At 34.6% G+C, this 27669-nt stretch overlaps 2 protein-coding genes across 6 annotated transcripts in view; one reads left to right on the plus strand and one right to left on the minus strand.

The window, feature by feature from the left end:
- Positions 1 to 1338: 1338 nt before the first annotated feature.
- LOC118741731 lies at positions 1339 to 3156 on the plus strand. Of its 4 annotated transcripts, none has more exons than XM_036473702.1 (6): positions 1339 to 1637; positions 1838 to 2218; positions 2284 to 2409; positions 2490 to 2652; positions 2761 to 2826; positions 2882 to 3156. In XM_036473702.1, exons 2-6 carry the CDS (start codon positions 2127 to 2129, stop codon positions 3128 to 3130), a joined length of 696 nt encoding a protein of 231 aa, XP_036329595.1. In that variant the 5' UTR covers positions 1339 to 1637; positions 1838 to 2126; the 3' UTR covers positions 3131 to 3156. The 4 variants fall into 4 exon arrangements, with proteins under 4 accessions (XP_036329595.1, XP_036329596.1, XP_036329594.1 ...); XM_036473703.1 differs by having other exon boundaries at positions 1916 to 2218; XM_036473701.1 differs by lacking the exon at positions 1339 to 1637 and having other exon boundaries at positions 1654 to 2051; positions 2116 to 2218.
- Positions 3157 to 7701: 4545 nt separating this feature from the next.
- The window catches only part of LOC118741094 (P protein), a 61495-nt gene continuing 41527 nt past the window's right edge, over positions 7702 to 27669 (minus strand). For both annotated transcript variants that reach the window (XM_036472928.1, XM_036472929.1), the window contains exons 2-12: positions 19908 to 20014; positions 17414 to 17534; positions 17264 to 17327; positions 14497 to 14629; positions 13758 to 14419; positions 13418 to 13672; positions 11241 to 11570; positions 10807 to 11154; positions 10589 to 10736; positions 8781 to 8874; positions 7702 to 8714 (exon numbers count right to left, since the gene is read on the minus strand). In XM_036472928.1, the coding sequence (XP_036328821.1) occupies positions 8630 to 8714; positions 8781 to 8874; positions 10589 to 10736; positions 10807 to 11154; positions 11241 to 11570; positions 13418 to 13672; positions 13758 to 14419; positions 14497 to 14629; positions 17264 to 17327; positions 17414 to 17534; positions 19908 to 20014 (2347 nt within the window). In that variant the 3' untranslated portion in view covers positions 7702 to 8629. The remainder of the gene's footprint in view (positions 8715 to 8780; positions 8875 to 10588; positions 10737 to 10806; positions 11155 to 11240; positions 11571 to 13417; positions 13673 to 13757; positions 14420 to 14496; positions 14630 to 17263; positions 17328 to 17413; positions 17535 to 19907; positions 20015 to 27669) is intronic.

The raw sequence follows: 27669 nt of genomic DNA on the forward strand, positions 1-27669 counted from the left end.
TACCCCTGGATAAAATGGCAGTTTAGTGAAATAACTTCTTTTAAAAACTCGAAAAACAGAAATTTAGCTATATCTCGAAAACTGTTCTACTTTCTTAACATTTGATTTCATATTCGGATTCAGGGGCAAATTTTATATAAGGCATCGCAGTCAAATGCTATAGGTCAGAAAATGTTCCTAAATTTGTAAAGTAGTGTTATTTTTGAGATGTAAAGCTTAATTTTAATGTTCGGCTTCGGCTTGGGTGTTCAGCCGAATGTTGAATAGTACCTAATATTAGGCTTCGGCTTCGGCTAAAATTCAAGCTTCGGTCGGACACTAGTAGATATACAATATACAATAGTCGTTAGAGATCACACCATTCTATAAAAGGAAACCCATATCGTTGCTCTTAAGTTTAAACAAAAAAGAAATAAATACCCTTACGGACAGTGTTGCCACTTTGTGAGTAATTTCTCAAAACGTGAGGAATTTCGGGTGCGCTTTAGTATTTTTTGAGGAATTTTTAAAGAATTTTCTCTCGATATATTTGCAGATAACAAATGCATGCTTTTGATTGGTCGAACGTGCTTACATTTCTTTCTGTTTTGACATTCTAGGTTTCTCAAGCAATAACAACATACATGACAGGGTTGTGTTTGCTCTACTGCTATTACTTGTTTAATATGCCTTGCTCTCATCCAAGGCGCATCCATATAACGTGATAAAAATGCCGTGTATTTTGTTATTGCTCTTATGTACATCAGGATGTCAGAATAAAAGGAAATAGGAGATAATTTTCGTCTTTTTTTTTTGTTTTTATGACATCCTAAAGTTACGCCATTTCGTCATGGATGACATTCTGCCGTACTAGTGTAGAGATAGAAATATCAAATCAGCTGTTCCAGTAACATCACCTTGTATAGATGCGCCTTGCTCTCATCTTGACAGTTTGCACGTCAACAACCATGTAAACAAATTTCTGCATTATCCTCTCCTCAAACTCTTCCATTCGATCTGTCAACTGGCTTACCGGATTTTCATGTTCATTTTTTATTATTCAACTCTTCACTTTGTATTGTAGCTTTGAAAGGCGATATGTTATCAGTGCGTGTGTTTTTAGTATTCACACTGGAGGATCGCGTATTCATGCTGTATTTATTAAAACACGAAATTTACAAAACTCGCAGATAGATGGCGCTCGCAGCAGTAAATCACAAGAGCGGGTGAAACAGCAGCAGATGTCAAAACAGCTTATAATAGATAAACTGATGAAGTTGTTGGAGGAACAGCTGATGAATAATGTAAATCATAAGAAGAGCAGGAACGCTATTGTTGCGTTGTTTTATTGTTTTCATTTTTGGTTATTGTTTTTTGTTTTGTGTATTTATCAGTGTCTATTTTGTTGATTTTTTGTTTGTTTCTAATTACAAACAAATGAAATTGATTTCTTGATTTGTGATTTGACCAATTCAAAAACACTCGACCGGTTTTGTGTTATGTTATGTCTTCTTCAAGAAAAGGAATCGTTTAGTTTTTATAAGGTTACCTAATTAAATGCTGAAAATAGAAAATGAAAAGGTCTGCGCTGACCTGTCCTCGAACCGAAGACCTATTGAATGGCAGTTTACAGATCTACCTGTTCGGCTACGGTTGACGTATGTAAATAAAAACCAAAACTTTTTGATTGATTATGATGCCATTCATCAAATTACCCAAATCCCCACCCCGAAGTTTTTTGTGCAAACGAAAAAGTTTATTAGTTCGACTTTTTCGCATTTCAACACCCGGATGCCAACTATCGCTAAAACTCTATAGTAAAAAAAACGCTAAATAAATTTAAGCTATTTTTTTTTAGCGATTTTCGCGATGCTGTCATAAAAAAGCAACTCTAAAAATCACCAAAAATCTCCATTTTTGGTTCATTTCTTGACAGAACTTAGCGATGAACAAAATGAATGCGGATAAAGTGAGTGAAATGTTTTTGACAGCTCATAAGGCAAATTCCTTCGCTAAAAATCTCTATTCTTCGCTTCAATTTCGCGCTAAATAAATAAATCAACAAAAAATTGGTAATACTTATATGCATTGTTGCTTGTTTAAAATACTTCATTTAATAAAATAATTAATTGTAAGTAAAAGGAAAAATGGAAAACAGTAATAGTAAAAGGGTGACAAAGGAGCAAAAAGATATGCTGATTAAATATATGGAAGAACACAGGGAGTTTGCTCACGACAGGTGGGGAAAACATTTTGGCATATACATAAATATGATATCGTTTTAGATTTTATTCTTTTTTTAAGATTCGCCAATAACACCGGCTACAAAAATTTACTGGATCAGTGGAACCACCTTGGCCCGAAATTAAATGCGTGTGGAGGAGCTGTAAAGGATGGTGAAGGATGGAAAAGAGCGTGGATAAATATGAGGTAAATAACTTTGAAAATTTACATACAGACATACATAAATAGCATTACGATTCTTGAAAATTGTTTCCGAAAAATGATAGGAGCAAGGCCAAACAAAAATTTGTGGACTTAGGATATGCAATTGAGCGAAGCGGTATCGATTCATCAATTAGTGACAAGCATTTAAGCCACTCAGATGAGCGCATCATTAGCCTGATGAACTCAGAGTCAATTGTCGGTCAAACGGAAGTTGCCGAGCTATTGGTGAGTTAAGAACATTTACATTAATAAAGAGATATACACACTTTTTTGTAGCTTGAGCATATTTATACATACGTATGTTATAATTTATACAATAATTTATAATTACAGAGCAGCAGCGATGGAGTAACTTCCGTGGAAATATTTGACACCCCTGCCGACCATTTTAAAATAGAAGTAGGGCCATCGGCATTTATGCTTAACTCTGTTTTTGTTTATCTTTTTATTACAGTTTGTTGAGGAAAGCGTTGAGAAAGCGCAAACAGAAAATATAGTTCTTGAGGATCCACTGCCACCACAACATATGGCTGCGAAAAGGAGAATGGACATTGAAGAACGCCGACTTGCTATGGAGGAAAGAAAAATTGCAGCGCTGGAGACCAGAAATTCCATTGAATTGAGAAAGGCCGACGCTTTGGAGCAAAATAATGCATTATTGTCCAATATACTAAAAAAATTGGACGAAATATTGCAAAAATGAGTGCTCGCTCACACACTATAGGCACTAGAGCTGTCAAACTATCGACGATACTATCGATAGTCTGGTCACTTGAAATAACTATCGATAGTTTTAGTATTAACGCCACTATCGTTTTAAGGGCCGTTTTCTAATGTAAGCAGTAAAGTTGCCTTTACTAACAGGGCAGATAAATTGTTCCTCACTTTAAAGTGTTTTCGTTTTCTTATCTTACGGGTAAAAATAAATTTGTTATTCCGTAGAGTGAAACTTCACTACACTTCCTAGAGTGAAACTTCACTACATTCGTCATAAAATTCCAAAGGTTGGCAATGCAATGTAAGCAAATATAGAGCAACCAAAACCTTGGTTGAAATATCTAATATATCTAACTCATGAACCAAAACCAAACCAAAATTTAGAGCTAGGTACAAATTTTAAAGGTTGCGTCGGGTGAGCAACAGTTTATCGATTCGAGAAATTAATGCTCTTATGAGAAAACGAAAACTCGTATATCGAGACGATAAAGTGGCCGGTAAACTAAAGGTTAGATGAGAAAACGGCCCTAAATCGTTCAAAGAGAACAAAAATTGGCAACATTATTTCCATATATGTAATACTCCTATATTGGCAGTAAGAGCTAGTACCGTCCGAAAACACTACAGTACAGATATATCAATAAACACGTACGAAAGAAAAGGAACACACACGTTTATAAATAAACATGTACACAACACATATACAAAAACGGCACTCAAGTACACAATACATTGACAAAAACGGTACTAGACTGTCTCGCTTTGATTTCGGAATGCTTACACATTGAGAAGTTAGCTTACTGCCAATATAGAAGTATTACATATATGATTATTTCATGAACGAACGAATAAAGATCACCCAGGACGGTGTGCGAGAAAAAAGTATATTTTTTTGCAGTGACATCATTTTTTCGCCGCCATGTGAATGAAACGGAATGAAACCATCTGTGTGAATGAAACAACCGATTAAAAAATGACATTATCAACAATTTTTATTTTTTTCTCAAATGCAATTACAAGTACACGGTTGCCGTGCTGGGTGATCTGTTTAGTTGGTTCATGGCATTATTTCTAAAAGCGCCATTTTTTTTTAGTTTAAGCGTGAAAATAGCAGAGGTTACATTTCCGTCTTAAGAGCGTGTTAGACGGGGCAATGCAGTACATTTCAAAAGACTGCTAAATTGAGAAATTGCAGCAAGCAGTTGCATTTGCAGTGGCACTTTGCATGTAAAGTGTCACTCGAACGAATTTTTTTCCGAAAGGCGAATTGCAGGAAAAATTTTTGAAATCGCTTTTTGACTGTTTACACGGCGAAGGAATTTCTAGCCATTTTTCTCCATACTAAAACCGTGAACCGCAAGATAACGAAAAATAAATGGATTTAGAAAAACATTTGAAATGGGTCAATACTATCGATAGTCACCCTAAAGACTATCGTAAAACATCGATGGGCTTGACTATCGATAGTTTGACAGCTCTAATAGGCACGGTGGCCATTCGCCCTGTATTGTACTGGACATTCATTTTTTCGCCAATTATCCTCGTAATTTATTTACGTATATTATACGAGAAGCCAAAAGTTCAGTAGTTTTTTTATGTCCTATATTTGTCCCGTATCCAGTGTTCGGAATTTCGATGCCTTAACAGGAACATATGACTCCAGAATGTGATCAACTGTGAATATAGATATATCGTTGGAACTTAAATATACAACGGTGAAAGATATTTTGTTAACATATAGATAAATAACTAATGTGTGAAACCAATTTCAAAAAAAAAACCGAACAAATAATTTCTTTGTAACTATTGTATGAATGTGCCTGGTGCACCATGGTCGGACACTGAAAATCCCTCTTTTTTACCTTTGTGTACTCAACGCCGAATTTTATCCAAAACACCTAATTTTAAAGCCAGATTTTTTTATGTTGTAAAATATTACAATACGCTTTCGTTTTCATTAAAAATTGGTCGGATATAGTACTCATAAATATATTCAAAAACAGAGACATAACTGTTATAAGAGAAAAGAATAAAAATCAATCTATAATTATTATATTAAGTTAAATATTTTTCGAGTCATCTATAATTATTGTTCAAGGACTTATATTATAAAAGTCCTTTCATAATAATTATCAGAGATATAAATATTTTTAAGTCTTCAAAAACTTTTATTTTGAGACTTATATTATAAAATTTTTTTCATAATAATCAATGAAATAAATATTTTTAAGCCTTCAAAAACTTTTCTTTTAAGACTTATATTATAAAAGTCTTTTCATAATAAATATGAGTGCGAAAAAATTGTTTAAGTCTTAAAAGACGGGGATTGTTTAGGACCATTTCGAGTTTAGTTGTGGCCCAATTCGGCATAGGTGGGGACCAGTTCGGGACTACTCGGGCAGTTGTTTGGGACTAGTTGGGGCTTAGTTTGGAAACATTTCGGAACTATGTTCAATGAACATTGTTCATATAAAATAAAGTCCCAAACTAGCCCCCATCTGGCCCCCATCTGGCCCCAAACTACTCTCCAACAAGTTTACGAACTGGCCCTCAACTAGTCCCGAACTAATCCCGAAACGGTCCCGTCCTTTTAGACTTTAAACATTATTTCGCACTCATAATTATTATGACAAGACTTTTATAACATAAGTCTCAAAATAAAAGTCTTTGAAGACTTAAAAATAAATTATACTAAAATTTAACAAACTTTGTGGGGTACAAATCGCGAGCTTCAGGTCTGAAGTTATAAAAAAATATCCTAAAAATTTATGATTTTACCACTGAACATGCATGTATGCGCTGTTTCCACAAGAGATCGAGAAAAATATTTTGACTCAGGATGCTGTTTCAGGGCTAATACATCTAGGATCATTGAAGGTTTTAAAATTTATTAATTTTTTTGAAAAAATTAGCAAAATTATTTTTGTTCCGTATTTGCTCTTATAAATATGGTCACGCTAACTATATGTGTTTATTATACATACTTATGTTTTACTCAGATAATTATTTTTTTTATTTTTCTCAGTGGTACCGCCTATTACTGGCGTTAAATTCGAATTTTTGTTTTGAGTTTTGCTTTTCAGAAAAAAGTTGCCACCTTTTAAAAAATAATATTCAAATTATTTAATATGGGTATCAGACGAAAGAGGTTTTAGAGGGTTTTATTTTGAAAATGTTTCGAAGAGGGTTGCCGCCCGCTTGAAAAGTCGAATTAAATTAAATTATGCACAAGTTATATCAATCAAGTTATCAATCTAAATGAGTTTGACGTGCTTTATTTCCGAACTACATTTAGGAGGGTTGCCACATATTTAAAAAATCAAATTCTAAAACTTTCAATGCTGCAGCCATTTAATAGTGTGCAAAAATTCCCATTATAAACAGCGGCCACTTGGTCGCCATCACTGTACTTACAGGAGTTCGCCCTGGTCTTGAAACCTTCCGTAAGTCGCCTCCACTCTCTTATCAATAAGTTTGAAAAGCACACAACTCCACTTGATAAGTTTTCAATATTTTTTGGTGAAATTGATTTTATTTATTCATATAAATAACAGTATCTCTTAAAAGTAGTTACATAAAATATCTAAATGTTATACACAATAATAAAGAGATTACATTTAACTAAAATCAAATAGTATATGCATAGTACATAAATATATGTATACTAATATATAGTTATTAAACTGATTTTCAAGGCAAAGGCATTTTAAATAATGCAAACAATGAAATCGAATGGCATAATAATATGTATACTCGCAGTATGTATAATTTTTATATGAACGTCGAGATATAAATAATTTATAGATAAATTTTTTGGCGAAAAACTTTACTTTTAGTAATTCATTTAAATATGTCGGTCAAATATGTCTACTAAATTTCCATGCAATTGAATAAGGGCAATGGGTTTTCGGTTTTTCTTTATGAATTATTTAAAAAAATGTAATTTCTGTTAGTTTTCAATTGAAATGCAGTTAATTATCTAACAAAAAACACATAAACGCAAGTTTTAAACTTTGTAGAGAACAAAAAAAAAAAATCATAACATTTTCTTCATAACTTTTTTTCTCAATTTTTAGATTTTTTTTTTGGGGTATTTAGTGCAGGTAGCTACAAATTACAGTTAATTTCTGATTTTTTTTTAAACTGACGCTCTTAAGCAATATTTTCCATATAAAAAAATTGTGAAGCGTCAGTGAAAAAATTTTCAAAAATCAACGGTAATTTTTTGCTACTTCCAACTTCCAGTTAATTATACTCAAATTGAAAGGGGTACAAACTGCATACCCAGAAAAATTCTAGCTATTGTGAGAAAAAAGTTTGAAATTTTAAGGAAAATTTGATGAATCTTTCTTAATTTATTACAATGCTTGAAACTTACGTTTACGTGGTTTTTTTTTAAGAGTGCACTGTATTTTTAATTAAAAAATAATAAAAATTAATTGAAAGAAAAATTACCAACAAATAAAAGCGAAGAAGCATTGTCCCTATTCATGTGCTACGGAGTGTATGTTTCATTTCTAAATATATGCGTAATACTTATCAAGAAAAAATGTCGAAGAAATGAAGATAAGCAAGAAAAATACCAAAAAAAAAAAATATTAACAAAAATACTAATACGAAACAAAACAGAAATATGTATATAATTTATTAATATTAAAAAATTTACAGCACTTCAAAATGGCCACTTTTCCGTAATTTAGTCTTCAGTAGCTTCATATTGTTTTCTCAACAAGTGTATTCGTGTATGAAAATTTTGCTACTTTACTATACATACTGGTCATAAACTAACGCCAACGGACTATACGTGCTCGGTGCGCCAAAATACTTTGCATCACATTCACTTCAGCTTCTACGCTGCTGCTTTACATACTTCCCATAGACTATTGACTAAAGTAACAACAGCTGTAAAAATAATTTTGTTTTTTTTTCTGCTTCTTCTTCTATTTCTGTTCGTTTGCCCTTTTTTAAATTCAATATTAGTAGTTATGATTTTTTTTGTTGCTTTTTACACTTAAATTTATGCTTCGTTTGTTATTTAGAATGATATTAATTTTACGATTTAATATTTATACTCGTAATATTTTTTACACCAAAAAACGTTAAACAAAACGTTAAATTTTCTTAAATGTTTTTTTAAATAATTTTCCCTAAAAGTTTTAAAATAAATTTTCTTGACGCTTTGCAGCAACAAGAAAATTTCTTTTTCTCACACTAAGTTAATTTTTAGAATACAAAGATTAAATATTTCTAATGAAAAATTTGTTTCAATTGATTTACTCATAAGGATGTTTTGTATGCGTATCCTAGTGGTGATGTGTACTAAATACATATCTCTTATATGTATATACAAATAACGGGTTGTTGCTAAAAGCTCGATTTTTTTTCTTTTCGCTTGACGTTGTAATTCCTGCAATGCTTTTCTTATTCGAGGTATGTATTTGTATTCTCACTGCAATTAATTGCCAATTCAGGCAAGCGGTGTCGATCAGTGCCAGGCGAATAGGCAATGTGTGAAAAGTAGGTATCCAGTGGAGACAATAATGCTGCCAATCATAACTGGAAAGCCGACCCTATGGAAAAGTGATATATTTGTTGTAATTCTTTAAATAAATTAATAGTCAGTGTTGCCAACTTACTTGAAAAATTCGAGAAAAGTGAATTTGTAGCCATGCTGTTCGGCTACACCAGCGCAAACCACATTCGCTGAGGCGCCGATTAGCGTGCCATTGCCTGTGGAAACAAAGGGGAAATTTAAAGTAAACAGTGAAATATTATAGGTAGCAAATAAAGTGTTGGAAATCCGAAAAAAAAGTATTTAAAACGATGGCGGTTAAGGAAACTAACCGAATTGGATTGAGGAATTTATGGGGAAGATTGAAAAATATTATCGCCGATCGCAGTTTATTAAAGTACTCGTATTCTAAGAATGAGCCGCTTTTCCAATTGCCGCCAATGCAATCTCATGGACCTTGTCAATATTTCTCAGACTTAGGATAAACTAGCAAATAGCCGGCTTGCTTAGTAGCGCCTTAGCTTGGGTTAGAGGGTCATTGTGGTGCCTTTAAGAGGGGAAGGGAAAAGGTACAGAAAGGACGGAACATTTAGGGAAAGAATGTAAGCAGAGGGAGTGCGGGAGGAATACATATAAGGCTTCTGGTAAGAAAACCGCTCATCGGGAATGTAGAAAAAGTGGAACGCGAGGTGCTTGAACCTAAGGCTCGCAGAGGCAAGGCATCCGAGCAGCGGGTGTTGAGGTGATTTCATTTCACGATCCTCCATTCAGCTGACACAGTAAGGGTAATGGATGATATTCAGTCTTACCGCATTTTTAGCTATGACGCAATGAACAGTTAAAACTCCCCCAGTTGTTGGAGACGTAACTTGCTTGGTCTGAAGTAGAGATGGGCATGAAACTAAATATTAAATCCAGAATTGTACCGCAGGTCCCGTGGGTCCCCAAATCTATCACCGAGGTTAATTTACATGTCTTTCAAATCAATTTTAAATAATAAAAATATGATGAAAGATCTGTCACCATCCGATTAGTTTTTTAACTTCACTGTTCGTTTTCGTCTCAATAAAACATAAAAAAGTGCCTATTTCATAAAACGTCTTTAAGGAAGATTTTCTGAATTTGTGGAGGTCGTGGGTTTTATTGGGAGAGTCGGGAACGGATTTTGGTCTCATCCCGGCCGAAAAATTTGTTAAGACCTTCCCGATACCGCCCATCCCGGTCATTTTGAAATCAGTATCGTGGGTTCCGCGGGTCCCTATATCCCGCACCCGTCTCTATTCTGAAGACCACTCTGGACCGACTCCGATCTAATCGTGGTCAGAAGGATTAATCCACCTTGCATTCCAAGGTCTTCCCCCAGCGCATGCTGAGCTGACCAAACCCCATGAGCGAACCAAACCCCACTGGATCCAAAGGAAGTTCGGCAATGCTAACCATTAAATCACGCAGTTCTTATCAACCCCATCGGTGACACGAAAATAATCAAAAAGGAGAGTAATCTCCGGCAACGGTTTTCCAGCAGAGATTTTTTCCTGGCATAAATCTGAGCACTTGCCCTAAGCTGAGAGCCCCTGGCAGAACTTATACCGGATTGAAGAACACGTCAGTGTAAACTATTCATCCTTTGTAAGGCCGCGGTCTAAACATTTGGAGTATCACTTTGAATACAGCCCCGAATAGTTATGTGTGGACGTCTGCCGCTTTCGTAATTTCGTTCATTGGCACACGGCTATAAAATAAGATCTTCAAAATCCACAAAAGGTTTCGAAAAAATTAAGGAAACTAAAAAGGACACAAAAACCCTGACCCCATTGTTTAGAATTCATGAGGTTCGAAAAATTTAGTATGTAGAAAAAGTGGAAACACAAAAAAGAAATTAAACCAATCCCAGGAAGCTAGTGCTTGTATAATATTCCGTAAAGTACTTACCACCCAAACAAGCACCTAAGGCCAGAGCCCAAACAAGTGGTTGCAGTGGCAAATTCAACGCAGAATTTTCGGCCAAAGAAATTGTGATTTTCACCATCATCGTTGTTAGTGGAATATTGTCTACAAATGCAGAGGTTATGGCTGAAACCTAAGCAAAAAAAGAGAAGCAAGATGCAATTACGAGAGATCAAAATTATCCAAATTACCAAAATACGTACCCAAAGTATAATTAAAACCGCCACCATTAAGCGAGAACCTTCGCTCACGCCCAAAATAATGCTTTCTGTCATTTGGCCAATCCATTCTATGAGACCCAATTCGGATAGAGCTTCCATAAGTATGAATAGAGCGGCGAAGAAAAGCAACGTAGACCACTCGACACGCGCCAATATTGCTTCCATATCCTCAATATCGGCTAAGATGAGCAGAAATATGGCACCCAAGAGAGCAGTCCAACCCAGCGAGAGGCGTTGTAATTCGGGCACTGAGTGCAAGAAAAACAAGCTTATCACGAAGACGAGAGCGAATGAGCATTTGATGAGCAGCGACTTGTTGCGAATGGGATACTGTAAAAGAGGAAGAAGAGAAAAAGATAAATTAGTTTTGTGAAAGAAAAAAAAAAAATAAAGTACAAAAAAAAATTAGGTGCTACCTTCGCCTGCAGCTGCGTCAGTGTTTGTTTGTAGTTGGGCGCCGGTTCGCCAGCCTCCGAGACACGTTTCTTCAAGCTATGCTTCAAGCGATTCACCTTCTTCATCAGCGTTTGACGTACAATTTCCTCGTCCTTCGAATAGGCCGAAAGACTTTGAGCTGCGCGCTTCCACACGTGAATCTCGTGACGCAGTTCCTCCACCTCGGGCGAGTCTTTGAATTGTAAATCGTTTGTATTGCGGAACTTAAAACGTAATTGCACATAGGTCTGTATCATCACCAATATCACACCGGGCAGCATATGCAGCGTGAAAATGGCAAAATTGACACCCTACGTTCGGAAGAAAAGAGACCATAAGTATCACAGTTAGATTTACAGGGCAGAGACAAAAGTCCGTCGTAAGACAATTCTCAATTCTGGGAACAATCTTGAAAGCTATTTTCTGTCTCTCGAAAGGCTAATTGAAAGACCTGCTAACGAGGAGATCTCAACGTTATTCTGTTCGTCTTTTATAAAAATATATATATTTTTCTTTCTGAATCAATAAAAACTACAAACTAAAAGAACAATAGAACCTAAAACTAAATTAAATTAAAAAGCAAAGAAAAAATTTTAAAGTTAAAAAATGTTGAAAAATTAAATGAAAAAAAAAAAACTTTTTAAACAAAAAGGTATATGAATTAAAAAAAAATTAAAAAAAAAAAAAACTGTTACCAAAATTAAGTGAAATTAAAAAACATATTTTTCTTCGTAAAATAATATAACCTATTAATTGAATTAGGAAAGAAAAAAATATGTTCCTAAAAATTAAATCAAATCTAAAAATATATCTCTTTTTAAAACAATAAAATCAAAATAATTAAATTAACAAAAAATATATATGAAAAAATATGAAGATATATTAAAAAAAGTTTGTAAAACTTAAATGAAATAAAAAATAAAAAAACATTTTTTCTCTTCTTAAAACAATCAAACCTTAAAATTAAAAGAAAATTTAGTTAAAAAAAGAAATAAAATAAAAAAAGGAAAATAATAAGTAAGATCACAAAAATTAACCGAAATCAAAAAAATCATTTTAAGAAAATAAAATCTGAAAATCAAAAGCAAATCAAATTACAAAAAAACATAATTAGGCAATGATAAAAAGAAAAAATATACATACATATAAGTTTCTAAAATTTAAATGAAACTTAGAAAATAGTTTTCTTTTAAAAAGCAATAAAATATCAAGAAAAAATAAGAAAGAAAAAAAAAATTTAAAAAAAAATATTCTGCTAAAATTAAATAAAAATCATACCTTTCTTTAAAATAATACAATCTAAAAATTAAACGAATATTAAAATTACAAAAGAAAAAAATAATATGCTTTTAAAACTTCAATGAAATAAAAAAAAAAAATTTTCTTATAACACTGAGATATAAAAATTAAGAGAAAATCAACTTAAAACAAATAGTAATTAAAAAAAATCAAATAAGATTTCAAAAAATTTAATGAAGTTAAAAAATACTAAACTTTTTAAAACAGTAGCATCTAAAAATTAAAAGAAAATTTAATTCACAGCGGAAAAAAATTCTATTAATAGTATTAAGAAAAAATATAAGTTTATAAAAATCAAATTAAACGCAACAAACAATATTTTTCTTTTTAAAAAATCCTAACACTAAATTAAAAAAAGAGAAAAATTTAAAATACAAAAAATAAAAATAAGTTTAAATGGAAAATTATTTCTTATTTTCAGTCGATTTCCATATAAAATTCAGAAAATTAAATCATCATTTTTTACTTAAATTGGTTTCGTGAAATTGGTTGTAAATGAGTTTCTAAAAATCATTTAATTTAAATATCATATATTTTTCTATATATTGTCTATCTATATATCTTAAATAAAAAAAATAATAAATTAAACAAAAAACTTCCGATCGTGCTTTACTCACTCGGCAACGCGAATAAAATCTTATACATACATACATATGTATGTATGTATTTGGAATATGCTCAATTGCTTTCTGTTCAAATGGTCTCTGATAATGAAAGTTGGCAAGCGAGCTTTTCTTTGTAAGACTTTCGTGCCAGAATAAACATCTTTCAAACAATCTTGCCTACTGTCTTTCAATTTCTTCCAAAGACTTTCAACTATCTTAACCAGAATTGTCTCGCTAGTATTACCAATACATACATTTCTTGCAATGAAATTATTCGAAGCAATTATCACATTCGGCGGATCGCCTACGGGCGTCAGCGCACCACCGATATTCGAATAGATCACCATGCACATCAGTATAGGCACCGGATTCAGCGACATCACCTCACAGAGGCGTATAGTGACTGGTGTCATCAGCAACACCGTCGTCACATTGTCCAGAAATGAGGAGAGTACCGCCGTAAATAGACACAGGCAATTGATAAGCGGCCAAATATGTCCGTTCGTAATCTGTAAAGCACATAAAATGGGAGTTATATACTTAGTCAGAAACTCAATTGCTTTCCCTCTTTCATTCCACCTCCCTCCCTCTCACCTTATAAGCATACACAGCCAAATAGTCGAAGATGCCAGTCTCCGAGAGTATAGCCACCAATATCATCATGCCAAAGAGCAGCAGCAGCGTTTCCACATCAATCCAACCCATTATCGTCGCCATGGAGGGACGTGAATTGAGCGCCGCCAGTATGCCAACTGACAGCGTTGAGGCAATCATTGCCGCGAAGGTACGATTAACAATTTCCCAAATTATCATTATATACAATCCACACAAGACGATCGCTGCATAGATGACACCCTCCTTTTTATAGATGGGCGACTCATCTATACACAGCTGCAGTGGGAATTCCTTGTCGATGTTGGCGATGAAGCGCAAATTCAACTGTGTGTAGTTGGCTTGCAGCAGCAGTTCTTCGTCGGCTGGCGTTATGCCATAATTGTTGGCCTTCCACGATTCCTTAACGGTATCCAATTCCTCTGGATAGACCATTGATAATTTCCAAACCGTAGATGCATCTTCCACGTAGATTTCATCACCGCTGGCATTGTAGTATTTGCGTTGTATCTGCACATGCAGCGCTGGTGCGGCTGAGTAGGTACTTTTGTTTTTGCCAACCGAATCGGAGGATTCTTGCTGACGGAAAGGTCCCTTTAGCTTCAGTCCAAGACGCGATAGCGTGGCGGTCGTTACGGGGAATACTGTGGAGGGGTTTGTTTAAAAATTAACGATCTCTAACTGAATGGAGGGTGGTGGGGTAAGAATATTTTGTGCTTACATTTCTCTTCACCGCTCCTAGGAACACTAATCAGTCTGAGTTCATCGACATGTTCGGTATTCGACATTAGGAATGCAGTAAACACAGCCCAAACTACCAACAGCACGGAAATTTTAAACCACTTCAGGATTTTCTAAAAGGAAAAGAAAGGAAGGAAAACGTATAGATTAACTTTCGTTGGAACAAAACATTTCAAGTGGTATGGTATGGTGTGTTCGTAAGTACATTAGTGTGCATCACTCTCTATCCAATCAAAAATCAGTATTGTTTTTCCATCGCTTCTATAAAAAGTATTATATTTTCATACCAAAATACTTCGGAAATATATTAAGATTTACGTCAGCTGGAGCCATTTGATAATTACACTAAAAATCTAGTTTTGTATAAAAAAATTAATTTAGAAAAAATATTGTTTTTCTAAAAAATCACATCATATGATATAATGCCGTGTTTCCACTAGGCATTGAATTGACAAAAAGTGTATGCCACTAAAAAAATTTCCATGTGGAAATGAATTTAGTGACTATTTTTTAAGTAATGAGATGATTATTTTTTAATGACCAATTTTGTCATTTTTGCCATTTAATGCCTAGAGGAAATTCAGCATAAGATTTTACGCTTAAAACGTTTGTATAGAAATGTTTAAAAATTTTATCAACGGAATCAAAATAATGATATTTTCTGGAGGAATTTGCAAATCGGTCTGCTTAACGTAAACCATTATTTTGTCCGAAATATTTTGGCGAGAGTCTTAAAATATAATACGTTTTATAATTCCGGTGGAAAACTCGCAATTTTTTTTTTGGTGATGCACCCTAATGTACATATTTCAGAAAAATTAGAATCGATTTTATGTTACGATTCCCTGATCCGGTGTACAGTCTCCCATGTAAGATTGGGCAAAGTATAAGGCACCATTTCCGAACCGTTTCAATACTTTTACGAGGTCATTTCGGGACAAGTTCACGACTTTTTCGATAGTTTCGTGGCCTGTTCAAAACTATTTCAGGACCATTTCGGAATAATTTGGGGACCCGTCCAGGACTGTTTCGGGCCTAGTTCTGAACCATTTCAGACTACTTAAGGACTAGTTCTGCTTCATTTATGGATTAGTTTTGGTCCATTTTCGGGCGGGTTTAAGGACTATTCTAGGAGCGTTTCGGGATGATTTTGGAGCTAGTAAGGACTATTTCGGGAGCATTTCAAGATTTCATGACAAGCTCACGACTTTCCACAATATGAAAAACTCTTGTACTGGTCCAGGCAAATTGAATAAAATTTAATGAAATCAATTATATAAATAGGCAATCATGTTTCGTTTACACCCCTTTTACGGCTAAACTATACTTCTAAGGTATAAACAATTATATATCATTAGAAAGGTATTTTGATGCTGATGTGCAGGCAATTTTTAAAATTTCAAATTAGTTTAAAATAGAGCGAAAAAATCAATTCAAAAGTCACACCAATACAAGTACCATACATGTACATGGTTGGGGCGGAAATGCCTCCTAAATGTATGCTTTAATATTGATAGTGAATTAAAAAAACGTGCTAAGCAGCAGTTTAGGAATAAGATGTATGTATGTATGTACATGAATAGATTAGACTCAAAAAAGGAAGAAGGTAAAGTTGAGTATGGAGAAGAAGAAAGGGATAAATAAAGAAATTAAAATAAAAGTAAAGAAACCTAAATATAAAGACAAAGAGGAAGGAAAATTTAAATACCTAACACAATAACAATGGTGGGGTGAATATGGAAATGAAGAAAATAACGGACATATTTAGATCAGGATAAAGGAAAAGATAAAGATGAAGAAGAAGATGAAGACCAAGACGGGGAAGAAAATGAAGACGAAGATGAAGATGAAGATGAAGATGAAGATGAAGATAAGGATAAAGATCATAACCCCTTAACTTAACTTAACTTACCTCAACTCATCTCACATCCGCTTAAAAACTTACTCCACCTGAGCTCACCACACATTAATTCACCACACCTTAACTCCCCACACCTAAATTCACCACACCCAATTCACCACACCTCAACTCACCACACCTTAACCCCCAAACCTAAATCCACCACACCTTAATTCACCACACCTCAACTTTCTCACCACACCTTAACTCTCTACACCTAAACCCACCACACCTTAATTCACCACACCTCAACTTTCTCACCACACCTTAACTCACCACACCTAAGTTCACCACACCGTAACTCCCACACCCAATTCCATCACACCGCAACTCACCACACCCAATTTCACTACATGAAATGATATCACTTGATGTGGCATCAAAGGCAACATCATTCGGCATAAAGTGAACCAAAATAAATAAGATTTAGATAGAGAGGAAGAAAGTGATAGGGATAAAAAGGAAATACAACTGAAGATTGTGCGATGTTATATTGTGGTGTGTTATGCTTCATATGTTATGTTATTTAATCTTATTTTATGGTTTAGTGGTATGCTAAGTGCTAAGCTAAACTCCCCTCCACTTAACCCATTCCAACTAATGTTTTTTCAGCTCATTCAACTCACATAAACAATCCCTAATTTTATCGGTTGAATTTCAACCGCTGGGCGAACACTAGTTATTATTAATTTGTAATCTAGCCTATTTATGCAACTACTTATATACAAAGATTTCATGAGTACCGGTACTCACGCCTTTTTTGACGTCAATGAATTTCAGTTCATAATAGTATATTATTTACAAAATATTTTCCTTATCTAACTGCTTTAAGGCCAGAATAACTCACCCTCCTACGCGAATGTGGTTCATCGTGCTCGTCATGATGATCGTCGGCATTATTTTCCATGTCCCTAAAAAAAAAAACAGAAAAACGCAATGCAATAAGTCAATCAAATATGTAATTTCCACTTCCTGGAATAGCTATGTAAGTACTTACCTAACTTCCAGTATGCGAACTTGTCCCAGCTCATTGGTCACATTGATGCCCACCTTGGTAAAAGCATTCGACGCCTTAACATAGTGTTCAGGCATATCCGGCGAAGGCAAGGGGTCTAAGTCTGTGTGCGAGAGTAAAAAAAAAACGAGAAAAATTAAAATGAAATTTGATGCTCAATATTTTTTGCAAAACCACATAACACTCCACTTAATTAATTTCCTTTTTGCATTGAACATAAATAAGAAGATAAACAAGAATAATCTGAGGAGTGGACAGGCGTTAGGGGTTAGGCTGCTTGGGTGGAAATTCAGAACGGTAAAGAAATGTGCTTCCAGCACAACAATAATAAATAACTGCGTGTGTCTGCGGATGCCAAGTGTTTTGTCTAACAAACAGGAAATTAAACATTGTTGCTGTTTTCGATTTGAGATGGCTCTTAGAAAATAGTCGGAAATGGACATATTTATGTATGTAGGTTAGGGTGGCCCAAAAATGCATGTGAAAAAGTAAAGTCGGAATTTTTATGCTCTCACCCCCAAGGATTGTTCTATACCAAAAAAAAAAATATATCCCTATTTTTTTTTATTTTGAAATCAAAAAATATTTAGAGGTCGCTCAAAGCGCCCAAAGTTTTCCATATATTTTATATGGGGAAAAAACAACTTTTCGTAGAAATGGTATAGAAGTCTTAAGAATCAATATTTTTCTATCGGAAAACTCAGTTTATCTGCGGGAGATTCCCAATAATAATACCCAATTGTTTATTTAACCATTTTTTCATCGCAACTATAATTTATAGGCCCGCTAAAAACCCACGAAAACCCCGAAAACCCCGAAAAATGCAATGGGCGAACCAATAAAAAATCGTTAGTATTAAGAAATGGTTAAATAAACAATTATGTATTATTATTGAAAGTCTCCTGAAGAGAACCAGAGTTTTCCGATCGAAAAGTATTGATTTTCAAGAATTCTATACCATTTCTACGAAAAGTTTTTTTTTCCCCCATATAAAAATACATGGGAAAGTTTGAGCGCTTTGAGCGACCTCTAAATATTTTTTGATTTCAAAAAAACAAAAAGGGGGTATATTTTTTTCGATATAGAACAATCCTAGGGGTGAGATCATTACAATACCGACTTTACTGTTTTTGGACCACCCTAATGTAGGTACTTGTTGAAAAGACCTAAATACATATATCACAACTTGTTCAATGTACATAGTATATAAGTTAAATAATGACAGTGGACATTTGACAAGCGTTCATTTTGATGATTATGTCGCTCAATCACGTCACGCTTCCTTGTTTATGGCTTGCCATTGTTTTTGTGTGTTGCTATGCGCGTATAATTTGATTTTCTTTTGGCACGTGACTTCGCATTTTTAGGTTGCTCTCATACAAGAATGTCCTCATTACTTATTTTACTCGTATGGCATCGAATGAGAAATGAGAATTTATAGATGTAATTTGTATGAATAATAATAATAACAACAACTCTCTAAGAAGTGATGCAAGCAATATTTTAAGTGCTTAATGTGTTCGAGTTACGCAAAATAATGTAATTGGTTATTTATGTTCAGAATTTGTTGTCCTCTAAAAAAGAATAATGCGGGACTAGGATAATGGCAAGTAGACTAAAGTCGTCTGCTTTTTAATTGCCAAATTAAATTTTTGATGAGTAAACATGTCAGCTCTGGGGATGGATAAAATTTACATTAACCCAGCGGGAAATTTGTAACTGCTTTATGTGTAGTTTAGCAGAAAATATGAGATTCCTTCTTGTGTGAACAAATGAACATTTCTGGACTAACTCAGGGCGATTTCAGGATAATTTCGTGACTAGTTCTGGACCAGTTAGAGACTAGTTCAGGAACATTTCGAGCCTAGGTCTGGACCATTTCGGGAATAGTTCTGCATTGTTTTGGGACTAATTAGCGACCTTATCGCTACTATTTCAGGACTATTCCGGGACTCTTCGGGTTAATTTGGGGTCTACGACGGGACTAGCTGAGGACTATTTCAAAGACCATTTCACGATCTGTTCGGGACTAGTAAGGGTACTTTTAGGACCGTTTCAAGACTTGTTCGTAATCTTTTCGGGTTCACGATTTTTTCAGGGCCACTACAGGCCAATTTGGAGACTAGTTCGGGATCATTTCGGGGTAGCTCGAGACTAGTAATGAAATAATACAGAAATAGTGCTGTATTGTTCACGAAGTGGCTATGAAAAAAACCTGACATGTACCGACAGAATGAAATTAATGTAATTTTTAACCTAACCTAAGTATTTATGTAAGTGACTGAATCGAATAAACGAATAGTCGATATTAATTTCAAATTGAACTTCATCAGCTCCCGTAATTTTTATCATCTTTTACGAATTCAAAAATTTTTAGGCTTTAAATAATAAAAAATATATTACTACTGATAGTTTGCCTCTTCAGTTTTCCTGCGTATCTTTCGTTACTTTAGTCTTTTTTTTTGTTTATACTCACCGCCATGTAGACGCTCATGTTCCATGCGAAACGATGCTAAGCTCGGATCCTGACGTATACGCTCGGGCAGCGCACGCCATACTTGTAAGGCACCTTCTGTAACTTCGCTGTAAGAAAAATTAACAGAAAGAAAGCTTGTTAATGACAAGTTTGTTGGGTTAAGAGAGCTTAAGCATATTAAGAATAACTAAGTAAATATTAAGACAATCATTTGGCAGCGAAAACGAGAATAATTAATGAGCTTTACGCACTTTCGCCGACCCTGTAGTTGCATTAACCCGCACTTTATGTTGCTGTTAAATACTTCAGTTATTGACTTGTCGAAATTTGCCTAAGTGAAATCTGGTGGCGACTTTGGCGCGTGGCTCTGAGCAATTGTATGCGTGTACGTATGTAAGTTTTTATATACAATCCTACATCATTTGTTTAAGTCTAGCTACATACATATTACACATGCATACATACATAAATATGACCATTGATTTATAGTATGTATACAACATAACCTGTAAAGTATAAAAAATGATCCAAATGACAGCTTTCGCGAGCTCATATTAGTGACATCCAAACAGTCTTAATAAAGAATGTGCTCGCTGTCATTTAACTAATTAGTTATTAAATTAATCCATTGAGCTAGCAAAGCGATCAGTATATGCAGTACATTCAATTAAATGATTAGGGTTAAGAGCTTGCCGATTTCTAATGAAATAATTAATTATGATTTAAAACTTATTGCATTTCTATAATGGTAACGGCAATAGTAAATTTATTCGTAATCAATATGGCCAAATTTTTTTAACAAAAAACTGTAACCCTCAAAAATGAAGGAATTCTTGGAATACTAACAGCCAATTTCACGAAACCAACTTAAGTGAAAAATAATTTAAATTTCTTGAATTTTGTATGGAAATTGACCGAAAATAAAAAATCATTTTCCATTTAAATTGCTCGTGAAACCGGCTGCAAGGTATTTAATTTTATTACAAATAAATAACAAAAAATGTATTTGTACATATGTATATACAGGGGGAGGCACTCGAAATGTTGTCTACCAATTAAATTTTTTTTTCTGGTTTTTGACTGGTTTGCTTTTATTTTATTCAAAAACCTCAGTTCATCATAAGAACTAGTCCAGGTTTAAGAAAAATGTCTGACTGTACGATGTATGTAGCCATATTTATCGCGGATAATAGGATCGAGTCTGTACGGGAATGCTTCACATGTCGCACGAGGGTCGTAATATATAAAATCAATCGCATAGTCATGCTAAAAAGTGGGGCTATTGGAAAGGGGTGCGTGGCACCTTCCATATAAAGCGAACCTGCATATCTCTGGAAGTTCCATAATAGAGAACTGGAACTTGGTACGGAGATATATGAAATCAATGCAGTTCAACCGAGCATATAACTCTCTGCAAACACTGATTAATTATCTACTGAGGAACAATTAACGAGTGCACCACAGCCCTAACAAATGCCCGGTGGATAAATCTAGAGGCGATAGTCGCGAGTGTGAAGTCTCGAGGCCTTTATGGCCAAGGCTTAAAAAGATATGCACTGAGAACTTCCAACGATGGCAGAGAATGAATAATTTAACCCTTTCCGTTGTCATTGTCCCGCTCTCCAGACAAGGCCACTCAAGTACTTGGAAACTCGCTTTATCGCCAGCTTGGCAGATATAACGGAAGTTAAACTATGGAACCTCAACATTTGATGCAGGACAGTAAATGGACACTTTGGAATAACCACAGTTAGATATGGGTATGTATGTGCTTAGATCAGAGACGTTTCTAATTAAATTATTGAAGATAATGGCAGAAATAATGGTATCGTTGTGGTAATGATGTTGGTAATGGTAATTGTAATTGTTATGGTTATGGTAATAGTAATTTTAGTGGTAATAGTAATCGTAATGGTAATGTTATTCTGGGAATGGTAGCCGGAATGGTGTCGTAATGGTAATGGTAATGGTAAAGGTTATGGTATATAATGGTAATGATAATGACGTCACCATTGTATTAGTTGCATTGTAAATGATAATGGCGTTGATAACGGTAATGGTAATAATAATCGTAATAATGGTCGTGGTAATGGTAAAGAAAACGGCAATGGTAATGGTAATGAAAAACGCATAGATCCAAACCAAATTATGCCTTTTGCCATATTTATTTAATTTTCGGATAAATTTTTGTATATCCAAAGGAATTGTTAGCAACTAATTTTTATTTGAATTAAAAAAATGCATAAATAGACAAAAAGACGTTGAGTAAGGGCCCGAACTTGTATGTAAATTTTTATTAAGTTCATGTAACCTTGTTTTTCATGCTTTTTTCCCTTAGGCTTGACACGTAAATACTATGCATTTCCTCTTAATTACATCTATGACGACTACGTATGCATAACTATCTACTATGTACACATGTATATATGTTTGCATGCCAAACCAGTTACCCAAAAACATTTTAATTTAAGTTAATTAGCCTAACGTTCATGGACACACCCACTCAATAATGCAGTTTATTGTTCTATGCACAAATGCATTATATAAGAAAAAGTGTATTACGCTACGGTAAATATTTTGACGCAAGCAATTGCCGCGGTTCGCTTGCTATAAATACCTAATGATTAATACATAGCAATGCTGGCTATTTTTGTCAATGAATTATAAATTCAGCATGCAAAACATAAAACAGAAACCGAATGATTGAGAAGGAGCTGCATGCAATTGAAATCATAATCAAATATGTAAATTTTTTTCGCTATCAACAACGACAAATAAATAAACCAGAGGTGGGTGGTAAATTGACGCGAGTGGTTTGTAGTTTCCAGCAAGTAAGTTTGTTTATGTACGATTACTTAGCGGGAATGCATAAATATCTGAAAATACACTCGTGCGAAGGCGAGTGGCTCAATGTAAGGATATAAATGTAAGTGGATAAATGTAAACGAACAGGCGGCCGCTGTGGTGAAGAGGTTAGCAGTGTGCGCTTTCATGTTCAAGCACGCATCAACTCAACATAAAAAAAAAATATAAATAAAAAATAAAGTTTTTTTAATAGCTGTCGCTCTCGGCAGGCAATGGCAAACCTCCGAGTGTATTTCTGCCATGAAAAATAGCTTCTCATAAAAATATAATCGCCCTTCGGAGTCGGCGTAAAACTGTAGGCCCCTCTGCTTTGTGTGACAACAACAACGCGCACGCCACAAAACGGAGAAAAAGCTCGGCTAAACACTTAAGAGATTAGTTTTAAACTACTTTGAAATTATACCGAACTAGCCGAAATATTTTTTCCAAATGTTACTTTATTTTACTTTATCTCGAACTAGGTTTGGAACATTCCTGAACTAGTCCCGGAATTTTTTGCTAACAGGTTCCGAAATGATCCCTAACTAGTCCTGCATTAGTTCCTAAACTTTCGCGAATAATCCTGAAATAGTACTGAACCTGTCTCGAAATGTTCACTTGTACAAGAGGGAACTACAGATTTGCTGCTGGGTTAACGAGAGCTTAAAAGGTGTTCCGCCATCTCAGCCTCTTCAAGGCACGAAGGATATTTATGGCGAACACAGTCAGGTGTTTCAGTTCCAAGAGGTCAAGTAGTTTGCATTCCCACAAGTTTTCTGCGGCTCAACTGCTCAAATAATTACCTCGATAGACCTTCTGAGATTGAGTTTCGCCTTCGCTTGAGATGAGTCGAAGACTTCTTGATCTTCAATTGTAACCGTAAGCCATAAGGCGAGGACTAGCTAAACTCTGTGCCTCATGGCGACTAATTCGGGACTACTTTCTTTAGACATTTTTTCGCACAATTTTTTGCAGGGTAATTATGCTTTTTCGCATCGCATAATGTGTAGTTGCAAACTAGCCGCGCGGCTGCAATTATCATATATTTAAGTATTTATCTGCCGCTCGCGATAACCAAATAAAGACAGCAAAACTGATTTTCTGCATGCTTTAATTTGATTGCAATTAGTGCAACAGAATTTGTAAGTTAGAGGAGCAAAACGAAAGTTGAATGAGTTTTATGTAGAAGTAATTAATATCAATGCGTTGCAGTTGTGGCGTGCATTTATTGCCAGCATCCAACCGCCGAGACCGCATTGCAACAATCAAAGCGTTGAATGCGCGCCAGAAAATTTCCTTTAGCTTCAAAGGCGCGGGCGCGCGCTGCTGGTTGCTTTCAATTTAGAATTTCAATTTCAATTGCACATGCACAGATGTATACTTACGAGTATTTCTGGCTAACTGATTACATTTTTAGACGCGCTCTGTATTGTTATTGTAAATTGTGGCTGGTCTGTCAAATGGTCTGATGCGAGTATTCATGAAAAGCCACTAATCTCAATTTAGATGGATGACAATAAAAATCCAGAAATCTACATCAAACGCGCAACCATGAAAAATTCAAATTCAAAATCAAGCGCTAAGAATATTTCTTAGCTATGTATGTATGTATATTTCCTTTGTAGCTAAACATGGATAGCTACAGTGGCGCAATACATTATTTTTGTTTAACTATTTTTTATGAAAATATAGCTCGTTGTCTAACAAAATCATGTAAGTGCGAATTTCAAATTTTCTGCGAAAAATAGAAAAATTCAGCAAAGTTTCATTAAAATTTCCAGTTTTTTAATTCGATTTCTTAGAAACATTCAGTTTTGCACCAAATTCAATTTTAGTTTGAAGTAGCTGGGATTTACCGTAGAGTTTTGGATTTTTTTTCTTGAAGGTGTTGCTCATTTTCTCCATATAAAAAATTTTGGAACATAACTACTTTGCATGGAAAAAATGTGTAACAAATATTGCAGCCACTTGAGACTTGCACTGGATTATAATACAAGTAATTTTTAGCAAAAAAACGACTTAAAAAAAATATTTATATATATATGATCCAATGATCGGATCTAAACCAGATTAGTATGGGACCACCTTTGAGACATCATCTTTCCGAATTATCGAAATCGGTTGATGTGGTCCTAAGTTATGCAGTAACATAAATAAAAAAGAAAATAAAAGTATTCCGACGGACTGATAATCTCCTCCTTTTTTGGAAGTCGGTTAAAAATTGAATTGGCAATAAAACTGCATACCAATTTTTTTTCTAAAGATGCCGATTAAAATGTTTGAAAATTTGCGGCAATTTTGTTGAAATTTTTTCGATTTTTCTTCCTTTTGGCTTGTAAAACTGTCGCCTCCCTATTTATATTTTCGCCACCGTACACAATTGTCAAAGTATGTATGTATACTAGGGGGGGTCCAAAATAAGTAAAGTCGGAATTTTAATGCTCTCACCCCCTAGGCTTGTTCTATAACGAAAAAAGTATACCCCTATTTTTTATTTTGAAATCAAAAAATAATTAGGGGTCGCTCAAGCGTTCAAAGTTTTCCATGTATTTTATATGGGGAAAAACAACTTTTCGTAGAAATGGTATGGAATCCTTGGATATCAATATTTTTCGATCGGAAAACTCTAGTGCTCTTCAAAAAAAAAAAAAAAAACAAAGGTATTTTTTTATGGTATAGAACAATACTCGAGGGTGAGAACATACAGATTCCGACTTTACTTTTTCCCCCCCACATGTATTTTTGGACCACCCTAATGCATACATATCGCGTGCGCTTGAGCTTACAATTTTATTTTTAAAGTGGCTGCTCTAAAGTCAGATTACGTGAAGATGAAATGGTAAATCACAGTCCACAGCATTGTGAATATCTGCATATGTATGTATGTATGTAGGTTCCGCGCCTGGTCATTGAAGATAAAGGCATCTCAAGCTGTGCGGAAATTTGTATTGTACAAGTATACATACATATAGAAAGTACTCATTTATTTATGTGAGTGTCCAAGTCATACCCTCAGGAGGCTCTCAAGCTTCGTATCTTTGAGTTTATAAATAAAAAAATCTCTAATCATAATTTTTAAATTACTGTAAAAGACCGCATATAAAAACAAAAGCTAGAACCTAAGCGCACAAGTGCAAGTTAATACATGCATACATATATATGTACGTAGTTAGTAATTTGGTACAGACAACCAAGGCGCAGACTGCAGTCTGATAGCTACTTGAGGTTTTAAATAGTACAATAAAACAGAATTTAATGCGATGATATTGTGGTTTTACGCCAGCGCGGTTATGATATATGTATATGAAATCTAAGCTGTGTATTTGGGCGCGCTTATGATTGCAAAAATTGACTAACAGACAAGCTTAGTGTCTAAGTATCAATGCAACTAGCGAACATAAAAGAAGACCCTATAGGAAAATCCAAAAAAAAAAAAATGAATCAAATGCTCGTTGTTTGAATTTTTGAATCGATTCGAATCGAAATAAAATTAATCGTTGCAGGAGGAAATCGTCAAAAAGTCAAATCCAACTTTGGTTGTGAAGAAGACTTTTACTTCACTGGTGTCTCATTTGGCTTTAATTCCACACTCTCCAACTCTCTCAACTGATGATGTTTCCACAGGAATCTCAAATCCTCCATCCACACAGATGTGGATGGCCTATCGGCACGCTTGTTAAAAAAAACTGTACTGCTCTGGTGTTCCAGCTGAAAATCATTTTTAATAAATCGTTGTCCTTGGGGGTATTTGTCGATACCTAAAAACTGTCATCTATAATTGCTCTCTTTAAAAGTGGGAATAAAAGTGTTGCAATTAATTATAGACCGATATCGAAACTTAGCAATCCGCCGAAGCTTTTTGCCTGTGTCATCAAGGATAAGATATATTTTTTTTGTTAAAAGTTTAATTTGTCCGAATCAGCATGGGTTCGTATCCGGTGGTGCTACAGTCACTAACCGGGCCGATTTTAGTGAGTACAGCATCTCAAAATTTTCTGCTGGATATCAAGTCGCATGCGATGTTGATTGACACACTTCCTTCGATAGGTCTTCATTCAGCTGCAATGGCCTAAGTCTTATCTCAGTCGGATGTGATACTCAATTAGAACCTTTTATTGCTACTTCAGGTGTTCCACAAGGTAGCATACTGGGTCCATTGCCTTTTGTATCATTTGGTTCTTGCTTCTCTTTCGCTAATTATTATTTTTTGCATGCAGATGATTTAAAGATATGCTTTCAGATGCTAAGAACTCCGCTGACTTAATGAAACTCCAAAGCGAGCTGAATATGAAAAAATGCTTTTATATTTCATTTTCTCCTTTTTTGGCGATGCAACGGCCTAAGCGATTTTTGCCGATTTCAAAACAGCACTCCAGTCGTGGGGCTTTGTGGGGCCTGATTGACACACCTATACAGATGGCTCCAAAGTCAAGAGTAAAGTGGGAGGGGAGGTTACGGAACTACTGCAGCATTGTCCAAGCTGAGATTTGAGCAGCTTGTAACCGAAGTAATGGGAAGAGACTTCTTCCAATAAAAAATCTAAACATTAGTTTACCAAAGATTCAGTAAGGCAAGCTTTCATCGCTTTGTTGATTAGTAAATTTGTTCTGTTCGTGTAACTGGTATTCCTGCCTGTGCAGAAAGAGCTTCTTGAATTCAGACAACCACTTATTAAAGGAATTTTTTAATAGAATATTAACTACTAAATATTTTGGACAAAAGTAAAGTTGAAAATTTTTAGATATTGCATATGATGCATCATGCAAAAGTATTTTTCTAATTTATCCCCACCTTTTTATGGTTCGCTTTATGGGTTTACTATTTATTAGGTACTCATCAAAAGTTACTTTGCTACTCAACTTTCCTACAGAGAATTTACCTAACTAATTCACATACAAAATATATTTATAGTACGCAT

The sequence above is a fragment of the Rhagoletis pomonella genome, unplaced genomic scaffold (assembly GCF_013731165.1).
Source record: "Rhagoletis pomonella isolate Grant_MI unplaced genomic scaffold, Rhpom_1.0 Rhpom_scaffold_00006, whole genome shotgun sequence".
NCBI lineage: Eukaryota > Metazoa > Arthropoda > Insecta > Diptera > Tephritidae > Rhagoletis > Rhagoletis pomonella.